Source organism: Catharus ustulatus, chromosome 3, assembly GCF_009819885.2.
Source record: "Catharus ustulatus isolate bCatUst1 chromosome 3, bCatUst1.pri.v2, whole genome shotgun sequence".
Lineage (NCBI taxonomy): Eukaryota > Metazoa > Chordata > Aves > Passeriformes > Turdidae > Catharus > Catharus ustulatus.
This window is the reverse complement of record NC_046223.1, coordinates 30,753,279-30,769,947: the sequence shown is the minus strand read 5'-3', so window position 1 is coordinate 30,769,947 and position 16,669 is coordinate 30,753,279. Positions and strand designations below refer to the sequence as shown.

The 16,669-nt window shown below is 39.0% G+C and overlaps 1 protein-coding gene across 2 annotated transcripts in view; it reads right to left on the bottom strand.

The window, feature by feature from the left end:
• Positions 1-374: 374 nt before the first annotated feature.
• LRFN2 (leucine rich repeat and fibronectin type III domain containing 2) overlaps positions 375-16,669 on the bottom strand; it is a 150,895-nt gene continuing 134,600 nt past the window's right edge. For both annotated transcript variants that reach the window (XM_033056159.2, XM_033056160.1), the window contains one exon: positions 375-1,703. In XM_033056159.2, the coding sequence (XP_032912050.1) occupies positions 785-1,703 (919 nt within the window). In that variant the 3' untranslated portion in view covers positions 375-784. The remainder of the gene's footprint in view (positions 1,704-16,669) is intronic.

Below are 16,669 nucleotides of genomic sequence, written 5' to 3'. Positions count from 1 at the left end.
TGAGGCTGAAAGCAAAACCAAAATATGCATGGAAACATACCTCGTGCTGTGGGAAAAAAGCAACTCAAAAGCAGTAACAAATCAAAACAGAACAGAAATAATTAAATACCAACCAAAAGTCCATTCAACAACAAATATTGTTTGCCCAGATGTCACAGTTAAGACCATGAGATTATTCTGAACAATTTACTCTGATCTGCCCCTCTGGGGGGCCTGTCCGCACTTTTGAGAAAATCCCTTGCAATGACAACCAGATATAGCCTTGTACCAGTCACATCCACAGAAGTGTATTTCTGTGGTAAAAAAATAATAAAAAATAAAGAGCTGCCATTAGAAAAAAATAAAATAGAAAGAGAAAGAAAGAAAGAAAGAAAGAAAGAAAGAAAGAAAGAAAGAAAGAAAGAAAGAAAGAAAAGAAAGTAAAAAGAAACTCTATGAAATTAAATTTCTGCTGTTAAACCCCTTTTCATCCTCCTTGTTTAATCTTGTGTGAAGGTTCACCAAGAGTCTGAGTAAATTTGGAAAGCAATGCTAAATACAACTAGCAAATTCCTTGAAACATTCACGCATGGTTTAGTAGGGGCCAGACAGGAATGGTACCGTATGTGCCTATTCACATTTCATGACCCTCTTTCTCTTTTACTATTCCTTTAACTTGCTTGCTTGCCTTTTTGGCCAGTACAACAGAAAATGTTTTCTCCCCTCTCGTTCCAGTTGCATGGCCCTGAAGCAAACCACGCTCTATAACACATGAGGGGAGAAGAGAAGGGGCAGACACTGATATTTACACCGTGCTTTCCATCACCCACTCTGAGCTCCCGAAAGTCCCTTTTGCCCCTGTTAGGTCATTGTCATCGTACTGCAAAAGCATGCCGTTGACCGAGAGGCTCCTCTTTGTCCAAATGTTTGTTATCTTTTTTGGGTAGGTGCAACACTGAGATGTGGCAAAGTCCCCCATGTCAAAAGAATGGCTACGTTTAGTTTTGCCCTCCAGAGGCAACATGAGGAAGCTGCGGAATTTGGACTCTGTCTGGCCCAGCAGTGGCTCTTTGTCCGAGTGGCGGGCCACCGTGGAAGTTCTGGAGTCTGTCATTTCCTCCTTTTTCTGACATTTCAGTTCCAGGGAGGCAAAAGCTCCCATTAGCCGGTCAATATTGTGTTTTGACCGGGAAGGAGGCCTCCATTTGCTGGACAATGTGCCCTGTTCACTTTGGAGGCTGTAGTTGTCACAGTCACGGCTATTTGCAGAGCTGGAGGAAGAGGAGATGCTGCTCCGCGCAGACTGACAGCTAAACTCCATAAGTTCATTTCTCACCACCACTTTGGGATTGACTTGGGGCAACACTCCGTTCTGGACTGGCTGTGCTCCGTTTGTCTGTGAGTAGACGTTGCTGACACTAGACATCTTCCCCTGGGAGTTGTTGCAGACCTTATAGCGGACCATGAGAATCACAATGAATACCAACAGAGTTGCCACAATGATGCCTCCAATGATCAGAATCATGGTCCCACCCAGGAACTGACTGTGCATCGACTGGCACTGAGGGTAGTCTTCTTTGGTGAAGAACTGGGCGCATCCCACAATATTGGTGGCAGTAAGGGTTGTGGCTGTGTCGTCCCACATTGCCAGGACGCAGAGGTCATAGCCTGTTCCAGAAACAAGGTTGGTTACAACAAAGGCCTTGTTTGTAGCTGGTATCATCCTTAAAAAAAAAAAAAAGAAAAAGAAATAAAAATAGGTTACTCTTTACACAAAGGTGAAAGAGACAACAGAGATTAAAACAACGTGATGTTAACTATTCCAAGTACTGGCAGAGAGGAGCCATAAAATTCAGAGCCATAAACTTTCAATAAGCATTCCAGCTTCCCAGCTCCTGAGGGTTCAACATCCCAGCATCCAGTAACACACAAGTTTTGAGGGCCAGCTCTCAACTGTGCAATAAAGGGAATAAAAAACCCAGACCAAATTAAACTGGGGATTCTTTTTCTCCTCACTTGCATCTGTCCTAATCTGAAACATATTCAAACCTGAACAAATAACTCAGAATAAAAGCATACAAAGAGCAGTTCTTTCAGAGTATGCAAATGACCCTTGTGCTTGCTGAGCCTCAGCATGGCAGTTGTCACATCACTTCACAGGTGCCTGAACATTTACTGTCTAACATCAGCAGGTTACTTACCTTGTGAAGGCAAGAGTCTACACTTAGTTTTCTTGTTAACTGAGAATGAAAGGCAGGCAACCATTCCTCTCTTTTTCTCCACCCTCCCACTTACTTTCCCCATCCTCCTACTCCCCGCTGTGGGAAATATCTCCTAAAAATGCAGCTACCAACATCATCTTTGCCAGAAATTTATCATTGCAACCAGTTTTCCCTGTGTGAGTGGAAAAGAAATGCTGGCATTGGCAGTATGGCCTGTGGAAGTGTGAGAAGAGGTAGGAAGATATAGGTATGGAAATAAGAAGGTTTCTTTAAAATAAAAAATTTCTACTCATATATAAATCCATTCCCAAAAACCGAATACTAGGCTGAATAGCTGTGCTCCGAGTTGGGACATTTATGCTGCCACAAAACTTAAGCAGTCATTTGAACTCATGCAATATTAGAGCATCACTAGCAATCAAAATTAGCAGATGGGAATGAATACGGCCTACCCCCATTTCAAACCAGTGAAAATTGCAGCACATTAGTAGAACACAGTGGAGAATCCCAGACTTGGTGCTAGTGGGTATAGCCAAGAATAGCACCAAAGAGATACCCCATGCATGTTTCCCATTACTTCTACATTACAGGCTTGGGCAAGAGAAAAAAAGCCGAAATTACAACAGCCCATTATGACTTAGATCTGCAAGTCTTCTGCACCAGCAACAAGGGAGTCCTACAGGCACTCAGAGCACGCAGTGAGCTGGTGTGACTGTCTGGGATGGTACGGCCTGGGCACAGGAATAAGGCAGACGCCTTGTGGGAGCACCAGGCTCCTCAGCCTCAGAGCATTGCCACAGCCAGCACAAACTGCAGCTCTGCAGAGCACCCCCTGTGCACTGGGAGGGAACAGACCTGCACAGAGAAGCAGCAACGTCCAGGCGCTGCAAAGATGATTTTCTGATCATCTTTGCATTTGTGCATTCACGCCACTTACTCAACCCTTCAGTCTGGCCACAGGCGAGGATGTGGCTCCTTTTTAAAAAGCAAACAAACACAAGGAAAAAAAAATCTGTAAGGAAAAGAAATATTGGTGAGAGACACTTGGAATATAAACACCGTCTGGCAGGTTTACTCAATGTTGTATTTGAAATTCTAGGCACATTTATCATCCTAATGGAGCTGTTTGACATAGATATAGATGAGCTATTCAGAATGAGCAGAGAGGTCATAAAGCATCCCTCATGAAACACTCCAGATACTGTTGCTAAAATGGTTTCTAAAAGTTGAAATATTCTGTCTCAAGCTATTTCTAATTGTTCTGCTCTCCCTGTGGCTCTGTAAACAAAACACCCCTGCTCACAGCAGACTGCACTTTGTTGAATTGTTCAAGTATATATGCGCACACCAAGGATGATATGTGGAATAACAGAATACTATTGAGTGTCAAACATTTGATTTTAAACCCTTGAATAGTTTCACCAATTGCTTCCTATCTCCTTCTGCAGTGTTATACTCCACTTTTCACCACCACTCCCAGACCAAAGCTTAAAAAAACTCTGCAGTTTAAGTCATTCAGAACTTATTTCACGGCAAAACCTTATTACAAACAATTTGCACTGTTAACAGAAAGAGTAGTCAGCCCTACAAACTGGGCCTTGGACTTGGGTCATAACTCTTGGAAAAACAGGACTATAACACTCTCTGTTAGAGTGGTTCCTTTGGCTTTGAACTGGCGAAACACAGGGACAAGAGAGACCACTGTCTCCGAGCAAGCAGGGTACACACACTTTATAACTTTGCACGTGTCTGGTCATCTTTGTGTTGATGCTTTCTCACCACTCACACAACACTTCAGTCAGCCTCAGGTAAGAATGTGTCTCTCTTTAAAAAGCAAATGAACATACGAAATAGAAATACAGCTGTTCGACCTCACACACTAATGCCCAATTTCAGTGAACACCGATAGCCCAAATAATTTACAACTTGCTTTCGTTAAACACAATTACACACAAGCTTCCAAAGAAATGTAACTGCCTAGAATATTTCAAGGACTGGCAGGTAGGGAATACCAGTAAGAAATGTATAGCCAATCCATTTCTGAACGTACAGAAGTGAGGCCATACCTAGTCCTAAAGCTTGGACAGGTTAATTGTGTTGAAATGCGCTATAATAAAAAAACCCATCTTAGCCTTAGAAAGAAACGGAGTAATTTCTAAATTCAATGAATCCTGGAAGCTAAATCTGTGATAATATTGGGAATAATAATGTGTTTTTAAAAGATTACAGTTGTAAGCCCAATTAAGGAAAAAGCAAACAACTCTCCATATACATCTAAAATGAAGAATTTTGGATGTTTCTGTAAATAAACTTTAAATTCTGTTGTAAAATGTTCAAATTATTCTGTTAAGCATAGGAATAACCAACAATTTCAGAATACTAGGAGTTAAATAATTAATTTCAGACTAAGTTTTTTATCTTACAGGGAAGGCAATCTTTTTCTCTTAAACTTGCCAAATTTTAAAAGTATTTTGGCATTGCTCCATGCTTTGGTCTACCCTCCCCAAACACATTGCCAGTCAGATGTGATGGATGACATCTCTTAATGCTCCCCACATCTAAAATCAATGCAGACACATTTTTTATTCTGGGATATTGATGACTCTTTCTTTGATTGTCCTCAGCACACGTAGCTGCAAGATGCCACTTCAATCTTTGCTTTGCTGCCTGAGAGGGGGTGTCTCTTCATGGCTGCTCCAGATGTGGAGTGCCATTAATCATGGACCACCATGCCCTCAACTCTGGGACTCAGTAGCACAGAGCTGCTGTAAACCTAAGAGGGGCCAACAAAACTGGGTCTAGGCAGAGATCCTCCAAGGCTTTGTTCAGTCCGCTCATCACCTGAACACAGAAAGTTGTTTCAGATATCTGGATTAGAGATCAAAAATAGCTTTTTATGGTTGTTGGCTTTTGGAACTCAGAAGATCCTGGTGTTCATCTGCCAGCCCTCAGATAGCAAACGTATTTAACAGTTGTGGTGTCTTGAAGGAATAAGCTTGATATTGTCCACCTGCTCTTCAGGGCAGGGTGATCTTGCAGAGCTGCTTCTTATCACAGAAGAGCAATAAAAATCTAAATTTGATACTAGCTTTTCTTCAGGAAAAAAAAAATTGACAGATGACTGAGTGCAGAAGGAGATCAACTACCAAAGACTTGCTTATAGATTATAGGCTATGAAAGGTTTTAATCTATCCAGTTTAAGGAGTCCTGGAGCAGTGTGGACTGGGAAAGCAAACAAACAAACAAATATGTCAATGAGGAAAGTGTAAATTTAGTTCCAGCTAGGTCAAGACAAAATTTGAAAATCTTATGGAAATTGGAGGAGCAGGCAAATCTCTACATTCCTGCCAGGATTTCCTTATCTGATTCTTAATCTACCTTCTGAAACCTATGTGAAGGTCAAAATATGTCAAAGAAAACTTTTCATATATTAACAAGGTTCTGACCTTTCTGAAAATCCTGCCTCTATAAGGAATAAAATGAGGATAGGGGTCTTACAACTGACCTTAATTTACAAGAAGCAGCCCCCTTCTCTCACCCTTTGGTACAACAGCTTTAGTTAGTGGAAGAGGAGGAAGCCTATGGCCAGGACTGGGTCATGGCATAAGTGTCTGAGATAGAACAGATGCTCCTTGGAGAGTTAATGTGTGATGAAGAGCTGTGAAGGTGTGCAGAGCTTTTTCAAACAACGCATTCCCTTCAATCCATGGAGATTTGTGTCTCATTTTGTGAAAGCACCGAAATGAGCCCACGAGACACTTTTTAAAAAAAGGGAAGGAGAGTGCTAGAACTCTTATTTGAAGTAAATCTTATTTTGTATCACCACTAAAGTGTCCTTGTTATGTCCTTGTGGACGCAAAATAGAGAAAGCAAGCAATTTTGTAATTATTCACTTCGGTGTGTGGTGATATTAAGAAAATTAGAAAATAAATTGGTTAGAAATGCAGGGGAAAAAGGTTTGCTGCAGACTTCTTTCATAATCCCAGATGTAAGTGAGCATTGAAGCTTGCAGAGAGTGAACTGTGCTGAGAATTTAGGATAACTGAGTTTTATTCTTCCTTTATCAGCTCCACTGATATCAGGCTCCACTTTATCAGTAACTCTCAGTTCCTGAGAAATCATTTTGCTGTACTGTAAGGCTCCTCATTTATAAAATGGGGATAATGCCAGCAATCTCCTTTCAAAAGAGGCCTGTAGTGTATCGGAGGAAATTAGTAGATATTGTGATTACACTGTAATATACAAATGGTTCTTTTCTTCTGTGTGGCACTGGGGATTAGCAGGACTGAACTGCTGGTTAATACTGGGGTTATACAAAACAGACAAATTAGACAAAACTGAGATTAGGTTAATTGGCTAAGCAATTCTCTTCCTTTTCTCCATCAAAAGAGGGATATGATACCATCTAGTTTTAGCCTAAAACTGCTTTAATCACAGAATTTGCAGGCACCTGTCAAGGCAATTCATTTGGGAAGGTACTTGCAACTTCCAAGACTCAGTTTTATAGTAACATGCTAGACTGTGTTACTTTTCTCATAGGTTTTTTTTTTTTTTTTTTTTTTAATATTATCCAAGACTATAAACCACTTATGCACAATTTTTGTTTTATTATGTGACTCCATATATTGTGTACCTGTATGCAATTTCTCCTTCTGAAATGAATGCTAGGACTTCAAAATAGAGTTATGCTACTTTATTAAATGCTGTATCAGGAAAAGGTGAGAAAAAAAGGTTAAAAAACTTAATTCCTTGGGTGTGAATTTTGGAGCTGTTGTAGATTAAACACTAATTATGGAGTAACTGCTAACTGATGGTGTCATTATGCACTATAATTAGTAATGAGGAGGAGAAAAGAAAGAGAAAGGGGGGTGCAAGGGTGACATAGCAATTGTTTTGTAAAGTTATATTCCAGTTAGTTAGCACGCTATCTTTTCTGTATAGTAAAGCCTCACTGTGAAAATATCAGTCTCACTGTACACTCTTAAATTTCCTCTTGGATAAATCTGCTTTCACTTAAGTGAAAAATGTTACTCTCAGAACAAGAAATCAATGCAGAAAAGTTAATTTTCATTTTTCAGGGAAACTCTCATACCAAAAATTATCTCTTTTTTTTGTTAGTAAGTTTGTCCCCTATTTTAGGATATTTTTTTATTTCCCTTTAGTCCAGCTTCATATATTTTTCTGAAGGAAAAAAAACAAAAAAAAGAAAAGATTCCAGGTAATTTGCCATTGAGTGCTGTAGAAGGGTCTGAGAGAGCCCTGCATCTCAGGAGGAGTGTCCATCTTCAACCTCAGTAGGACAGAAGTAGGATGGTAGAGAAAGGGACAGTATCAATGGGGGCATACTGAAGAAAGATTGACTAAAAATCATGTAAAGATGAACTTTCAGCAAAGCCAAGACAATTGTAAAGATAGCGAAGAGAATCAAGAGTGGAAAGACCTCAGATGGTGGACAGAGATTAAGAAATCTGGAGAAAAGGGCAGAAAAAGATCAGAGGAGGAGTAGAAGGATCTAAATTGAAGTGAAAATGTCACACATGATGTATTGCCTGGGAGCAAGAGCATGCAGCTGACAAATTTGGGCTGCACACTTAGCATTCTTCTTGGCTGCCAACCTTAGTGATTTGCTTGAAAGTTTTATGGGATATACTGGTATAATTTTTTTTCTGTATTTTTATCCTGGAAAGACACAGTTTCTGTAGTGATGAAATGAAAATAGAAACTAAAACATCATTAAAAATTAAGCAAGTTAACAATGAAGATTAATTTTTGACCGATCACATTTCAAAAGAAATCTTTGAAAATGTGTCTTCAGATAATCCTAAGGCCTCAGGAACTTAAGAAAAAAAAAAAAAACCAAACAAAAACCAGCTAAAAAGTAACAAGTATATTTCTGTGTGATATTGCTCTTTTGGCACCCGATTCAAGATTTTAAAATTTAGAATCTGGGAAAGACAATGACCTGTTGTGACCTGCATCTTGAAAAAAATGGCAGTTTATTTCTGGTGTCCTGGGAAAAGAGAAGTTTGTTAGTATTAGCAACAGGGTATAATTCCTCTGTCAGTCATGTCAACATGAAGAAATGTCAGATAATACCAGGAGGTAGCCAGACTTTTTCAGTAAACACTAAATCAACCCAGCATGAATAATTTCTTGCATTTTTATTTTATTAGTTTTGGGGGTTTTATGATATGCAATCATAATTTTGCCTTCAGATGGAACATTTATTATTAAACACAAATCCCTTCTTGCTTTTTCTGCAACTTATCTTCTCATCACTCATTCACCCAGCTGCCCTTCAGAGAATCTGTCTTGTCAAATAAAACACATAGTACATATAATTTCATTATTATTTCCTCATTTGCTTGTGTTCTTTCCTGCTCTTTTGTAAAAGTGGGGTTGGAGGTGGGGAAGAGAAAGTAGAAAAAAAAGTAATTGATATGCCTGTCAGAAGATGGTGAGCCAGAGAGAGACTGATATTAAATATATTCCTTGTGCTATAAGAGAAAGTAAAAAAAAAAAAATAAAAACAAAACCAAACCAAACCAAAACAAAAAAAGTTCCAAACTTGAAACTATTGGCTCAGAGAATATAACTTTTTTGGATAGGCGGCTGAATAATGTCCCCTGGGGGTACTTTTAAGTAATTTTTCATGTGAGAGAGGAACATGTTGGCCTCTAGGGGATATTACTTCATGAGACTGAGAAGGGGGAACCATGGTACCAGGTATTCTGCTCCCCTCCATTACCATTGCTCTAAGGGAAAACTCTCTTCATAATTCTCAGCAAGATTCTTGCAAACCACAGGAAGCTGCAGTCAGGCACTTGGGTGAGGCACTTGGATGAAGATCACCACAAACATCTGGTGCTTTGAACCAATGAAGGTGCTCACTTCAGCTGTCCAGGTGCAAGATGCTGCTCTGGGACAATCTCATTTTGGTTCATGTTGGTATGACAACACAAAATTAGACTTTCAGGCTCTCTGATCTGTGCTGTAATTTCTTTCTTGTGGACAGTAGCAGACATTTAGTGCCCTGAGCTTTCAATTTTATCTTTAGAGGGAAAGCAGATACACTCTAGGAAGCCTTGTCAGCACTAAAGATTAATCCAGTCCCACCCAAGCTATTCAGCAACACACAGAACACCTTTCACCTCATTATACTAACTGCCTCAGAAAAAAAAATCCTCACACTAATTCAAATCCAACTAAAACATATTTAAGCTCATTAGCAGAGTAATTGAAAGCCCACACAATATTTCTGTTAGTAAATGTGAAGCTGAAGTATTTATGGAAACAATGCAGAGGCATGCTAATGAATTTGCTCAGTATCTACATATAAATGTAGAGTTAGAAAGCTATCATAATTCACAGCAATATTTCAAAGAGCCAGCCAGTATATTTTAGATTACTCAACAGTCTGTAAAGTTAGCAAGCGATGGTGGCAGCAACATATTACGGCCACCCCACTTCTAAAGATGGGGAAAGGTAAAAGTTTTCCATGAAAGGGGTGTTCAAGTCATTAAGCAGAATTTGGGACCTAGGACACACTTTTCACAGGTTTTTATAGAGAAATGGCTCACACACTTGGCTGAAGGGTCATGGTTATTCTCTCTGACACAAGTAATTTTGAATTCTTTTTTGCAGTGTTGGACAGTAACATCAGGAAAGGTCATCCTTCCATACCAGCAGAGGTTACCAGAAGGAGCAAATTAGAAGTAATGAGCACATTTAGTAACTCAAATGAAGCTACTTTGGAAAAGGGAATCTGCTATTTTCCTGGCAGAACACAGCTGTCAGATTCGGCTTCATGTGCTGTCCTTTCTTGAGAGTTTTCCACTTATTTCCAGGCAGTGAAATCTGTGTAAATTATAATGAAGGGATCCTATAGTGATTAACAGATGTTCACCCCCTTTTTCTGTCAGAGCTTATGTGAGCTGGGGTTAACAGGATCCTCAGTGACTTACTAACAGTGTTGTCCATGCTTGCAACTCAGCACTTATGCCAGGCTGAAACTCACACGCCCTATACAAACTTGGTGTCCTACCACCCAGGATAATTTTATGTCCAGAAGGTCATGCCAGAATGACAAAAAACTCAAGGGACTGCCTGCAGTTATGTTTGCCCATATTTTGTAATTGGCTGGCCAAAGCAGCTCCAACATGCTGTTTCAGGTTCTTCTGTCAAAAAAAATCTTTGTGCACTGGCAAGAGAAGTGTGGAGTCAGCTGACAAGAATATTCTATTTATTCCAACCAAAAGAAAGAATCATGAAATAAAATGAAATGAAATGAAATGAAATGAAATGGGCATCATTACCCATAGAAACTGTGTTTACACTAATATATGAGTTTGTACAGAAGAGTGTCTCAGCATTAGTTTAAGACACAGTTTATGCATTATTAAAAAGTTTAAACACATATCATTCAAGTGTTTTCCCGCCTCAGTGATTGAACTTGTTGTGGATAGTCTCAAGAGATAAGGAACGGTTATCTACCAGAATCTCAAGCATCTCTCTTATAATGAAGGTTAAAAATAGAGTTTAATTCCCAGGGGAGAGAAAGGGAGAACTGCATTTACCAATTCTACAAAAATGAGCTAAAGAAATATCTATCAGCTCACAAAAGGCACACACAAATTTTACCTACATTTAGAGAACCTCTCTGGCTAAACCTCTACCCATTTTGCAAACACTGGAAATACCTTTTACTATGTAAAAGGGATACAGAGGAAATGTTTACTTCTTATAAACTGAGGAAACTTTTTGAAAAACATATAAGCAAAGTAATCATCAAGCTTCTAGTTTCTGAGCTAGAAGATAGAGAAAATCTTTTGGAACAAAAATCTCTATGAAGCATGCACAAGGTAAAGAAAACCAGAATGATTCAATGTGACTTTTGCAATAACATTCAGGAATTTCTTCATATACAGAATGAGAACAAGGGGTGCAAAAATCACTAATGGTCAGAAAATATTGTCTCCTAAGGGGAGAAAAAAAGCAGAAAACAGAAAACAACAAAAAAAAAAAAGTAACATAGATATGCAATGAAAGCATTTCCTAAAGCAGAGGTTTGACATTTTGTCATTTTCTGGGTATTGCACATAAAGTAAAGGAAAAGGAAGGCTGGAAGAACTGGATAGCTTAGAAAGATGTGGGGATGTTGAATTTTGGAATGCTCTACAAAAGGATAGAACACAGTCACATCCTTTCAGTTTCTGATATCAAGATTAGACAAAAGCTTTGCTCACCAACCAGAGACACCCTGGTCTTCCAAAGCCTGGACTGAAAGTGTACTGTCTGAAAAGTGACGAGTCCATTACTGAAGAAGAAAGTAAAACCCATCCAGCAAGAAAACAATTTTTAATTTATAATGACCCCAGGAGAAAGAAAATTTGAAGTCAGTGATAGCTTCAAATAGTAACACGGTTTCATTACCTAGAAATATGTTTTACCATTTAGCAATATATTTCTCTGATAAAGGATCTTAGCTAAGTGCCACAGATTTCTGGTATATGAACAAAATTAATAAAAAGTAGTTTACGATTTATTTACATTTTATAAACTTTCCACAATTAGGAGTCTAAAAGCAGACTTCTAGCAGCCTACTAGATATCAACAGTCCAGAATCCAGGCTATGCTTCCCATTATTCAACTCATTGGAAAGAGGAAAGCTTGAGTAGTGTTTATTGGATTGTTCTCTCTTCCAGGTAACAGCTATATACTTTGCAAATATATATATTTGGCCATCCTCAAATTAGACCTCACTCACAGAAAGTGTGCAGAAGATTTTTAAGTACCAGAAAAGGAAAGAAATCCTATTATTTAACAAAGTTGCATATTAAATGAGTTTGTAAATATAGGACTCTCAAATTTGGCATCTTCCTTTTATGTAAGAGAACCTCAATTGTTCTCTTTAGATTTGATAGCATAACATTAAGAAGAGAGTAGAATTTCTTCTTATTTTTCAGCTTCACCAATGATTAAATTTTTACCTGGCTGCTGAGATTTACCCACCTATGTCCTAAAATACTGAATATGGTGTTAAGATCAAATAGACTCAGACAGTGAGCAGGTGACCAAGAAGTTAATTTGTTTGCACAAAATCCCCAAATACAACAAATGGTAGGTATGGCATCAAGTCTGTTGATGCAGCTACATCCCGATTTGCTAGGTTTATTATTCTTTTACCATGATTAATTGTCAGTCATCATTTCTGGAGGTTTTTGCAGGCATGGATATTTCATTGTTTACCAGGAGAACAAAAGTTTTACTTGTTATAGGCATCCATATGAGGTCATTACAGACAATGAAAAGCAGCTTATGAATAATTTTACTGAAAAACTATAAATTCTGTGGAATAACTCTGTACTGTTGAAAGGGAAATGAAAGAATGGATTTTTCTTTATCTTTGCTTGAAAAACTTTCAAAGAGTAATGAAGGAAGAGACTGACAGATTGCTGCTTTGGAGATCTTCAAGGGTAAAGACTGAAAAAGTCAAAATTGTCACTGTAAAATCTTCTCCGAGCTTTCCTGATATAACTCCAGATAGCTTAAATAAGTAGAACATGCAAAAATTACCCTGAGAGCTAAAAAGGAGCATGGGATAAAATGTAAATAAAATGCATAATGGTTCTAAATGCACAATTTTTGCCTTTTTGAAGAATACGGAATCATTAGCCACCTCTGCTATCAGACAAGGGAATGCTGTCCTCATCCTGTCAAAATGAGCAGTAGTAGAAATTTTCCAAATATATGTTGATATTTAGGAACAAAAACGTTGAGCTGAACATTGATTCATTACACCAAGGAGCAACAAAACCTCACTGTGATCCCTTCAAAAACACTAAGAAGTCAAAAGTCAGACTCATTCCTAGCAAAGAAGTACAATAAATACTTTAAAAATCATTACATAGAAATATAAGATTTCAGGCTTCTTTGGAGAGCACAGCCAGAACTAGGATATATTAGTTATATCCTATAGATATATAGGACACTGTTTTCCAATACATATATTTGTCATGAGTATTATCAGTACAGTAATCAGCATTTGACTAAACTTATCTAATGCCCAATGTAAACCTAAAGAGGAAACTTAAGCATGATCCTCTGTAACCACTGTATGGGCTGGGAGATTTCTGAGATCTGCAGCGATTAAAGAAAAAATGATGTTGCACTCAGGAAAGCATTTTCCCTTCTTTTGTCAATAAGTAGAAGTACCAGAGTCCAGCTCAGAGTGTATGAACGTGAGAATAAGGAAATTTTACTCTCTAACCAAGTTCTGCAAAGTTGTGCTTCATTAGCAGAGCTGCTGATTTTGGCTTGTCTGCAGTGGGCTGGGTTAGAGAGTGTCCTACACTTGCCTCTGTGCCATTTAATATACAGTTGCTGGGCTCTGAGTTCACTTCTCTAAATGTTGTTTCAGGTCCCTTCCTAGGTCACACCCAGATTCTGCCAATTCCATGACATGTGGAACTAGGATAGGCAAAATCATGTCTGTGGCAGAACTCTAGCAAGGCACAGTGTCTGTCTTTGACATGAAAAGAGAATAAGGGCCAGATGAGCATCTTGACTGATGAGATGGCCTTTCCTACTTTCATGCTGGGGAAGTCAGCTAGCTATGTACAAGTTTAACTTTTTTTTTTAGAAGTTTAATTTCCTTCCTTATTTCCCTGTCTCACCAAAATGATGGAAGGATGGCCACCCACAGAAGAAATGAAGCTGCAGACCTGCTGAACAGTAGCTCTGACTGTACAAGATGGGAGGATGTAGCCTGTACCCAACTGCCTGTCAAAGGAACCCCCACATTTCCCTCATAAATGTAGTGAAAGAAACAAAGTGGGAAAGGTCTAATAAGAGCTGTCTTTGGTCCTGAAAATCTGCTTGGGAGCTGCCTTTGTTTCCATAGTGGTTGCAGACACCTCAAGCAGAACACACCTTTGTTTCATCCCTGTGCCTCTCTCTGGAGACAGCAGAGATGTAAAAAATCCTGTGTCCAAGTGCCTCAAGGGCTTTTCAGTCACTAAGGTTGCTTTCAAACCTGACATTTAGAGTGCAGTCATTTCCCTGCCACATTCACTCTGTCTTTGCAGGTGTGTATTTGTACCATCCCTCCATGTTCAAGTGTGACTCCTTTATTGATATTTGATATTGATGCTACTGATATTTACTCTACTGTGTCGGTGCCAAAAATCATTGTGACAGTGCCAAAAATCATTACTTGGTGGTCGGAAAGGGCTGCATTCAGAGATGAAGTGGAGATAATTGTGTCACTGCAGAAGACTCCTATGAGCTATTGGATTTTACTCTTAGAATTATACTCTTAGAAATATACTCTTAGAATTTGCCATCTAATATGCCCCATAGGCAGACTAAAATTAACTTACCTCAGACAACAGAAACTCCAGACAGACCCAAATGATTCCTCACAATGCATGTGTTTTTCTCTTCCACAATAACTGGACTATAAGCTACAAGCCAAAAATTAGTCTGATCCTAAATTCATGTGGCTCTGCACCTAATGAAGATAAAACTCCAAATCATAGTGATTAAATTTCAATGGAATATTAAATAATGCTTAATTGGTTTCAATACTTCAGCAGTAGAAGAGAATTTATTCTGTCATGACTAAAATTCATAATCATGTTTCATAAAACGAGTAGGTCTTTAATGACCATGCTGGCAACATTTTGCAGTGCCATAGAAAAGGTGAATGAACAGAAAAGTTTCTATAAACTGCACAATTTCTCACTCCGTAGTGTAAATATATGGTAGCCTGCCACAGATTTCTCACAGGTCTTTTTTCCTCATGTGCACTCTGGGTTTGTTGGCAAATACTGGCCTCTTTATTCTCTACAGTGTCCCAGAACTTTCATAGTTATATTTCTGATGCCACCACTATGTGGATTTTTAATTTTTTTTTTTACCTTGCTATGGAATGAATCACTCCACCCTCCCTCCAGCACGAAGACAAATGTGACTGCTGCTCCTGAACATATGGTAGAGCCTAAAAAAAGGGTTATCTTGTAGGAGTGTACTGTATGCATCACTTATCACACCGTCCCCAACAGAGAATTTAAGAGATGATAGCTTCTCTCTTTCTTTCTCAAACTGCTCATGTTCAGCATTTCTCTGTCTACTGCTTTCCAACATGCTCATGATTCCTCGAGAGAGGAGAGCCCATTCCCAGTACAACTGGCCTTTTATCTATTGCTCAGCAAACTCGGATTTGCTCTACTTTCAGAACAAGTTTTACAAGATTCAAAAGCAAACATACAGAAGTTTCCTCCTTTCTGTGTTCATAATTTCTGTGTGACATTATAGAACACTTTTTTTTGTCTCCGAAGAGAGCAACCTGTAATCATATGAAGAGACAGATTTTTGAAGTTACAAATTTCTACGCTTCTCTCAGTTCAAGACAGAAGGTGTTAGCACAATGTTTTATCCCAAAGCAGTCTTCTTGGATTACAAAGTCTATCTCCCTCAAGAAGCTGTGGACATCTTCAGCGTTACCCATGTGATGACAGCAAAGGGTCATTTTTCTGTGAGCATTCACTAGTGTCAGACAAATACTTTGAGCATTTCAGAAAGTTTTAACCAATATTTTAGAGCATTTAACTAGAATAATCTCTAATGGAAATGCTTTCTATAACTGAAGAGACAGCTACTGTGGAGTTGAAGGAACACCTAGCTCCATTTTTGTCTATAAGACAATCCTACACAGGTGGAGATGGCTCCTCCAAAGGTTCTGGCTAAAATACATTTAAAACTGGGTAGAGAAATGGCTGCTGTAGTAGCCCACACAAAAGTTTATAAAGTCATTAAAAAGCAGACCTAGCCAGGAAAACTGGATGAAACACAACCCCCTTACCTAAGCAGAAATTGCAAGTTTGATGTCAGAAATGCACACTTCTAAGGATGAGAAGAAGATAATTTTGCCATGGATGCAGGATGACTCAGATAAAGGTGAATTTTAAGTATATGGGTCAATATGACTATAAAAGAAAATGCAGAAAAAATGCAAAGGCGTCAGCATTTTCATCTTGGTTTAAATCAGAGTAGAGTCATGGGTATGTGCACAGGGGCCCTAGTGAGCTCTCTGGTACTGAGACTGCCCACCCAGCCACAAGCACACTGTCTTAATAACTCCTTCAGCAATGACCAGCAATTGTTTTAAGGCTGAGCTTGTGCTCACTAAACCAGCCCTAGTCTGTACCACTGCACTGAGCCTGTGATTATTACTTAAAAGAAATCTGCTCTTGCAATCTCTCACCTGCAGTCCTGCTGGTTTTGCAATGCTCGAGGCCTCCCCACAGACGAATCAAAACCAGCAGGAGAAGCAGCAAAGAGGGTGACAGTGATGAATGACTGCAGGGACCACTGACCAGCCCAGACAGAAATACACCCCAAAAGACACACCTAGACCAAACCCCTTCTACATGAAACACAGCACAGAAGGCAGCCTGAAAGCCAGA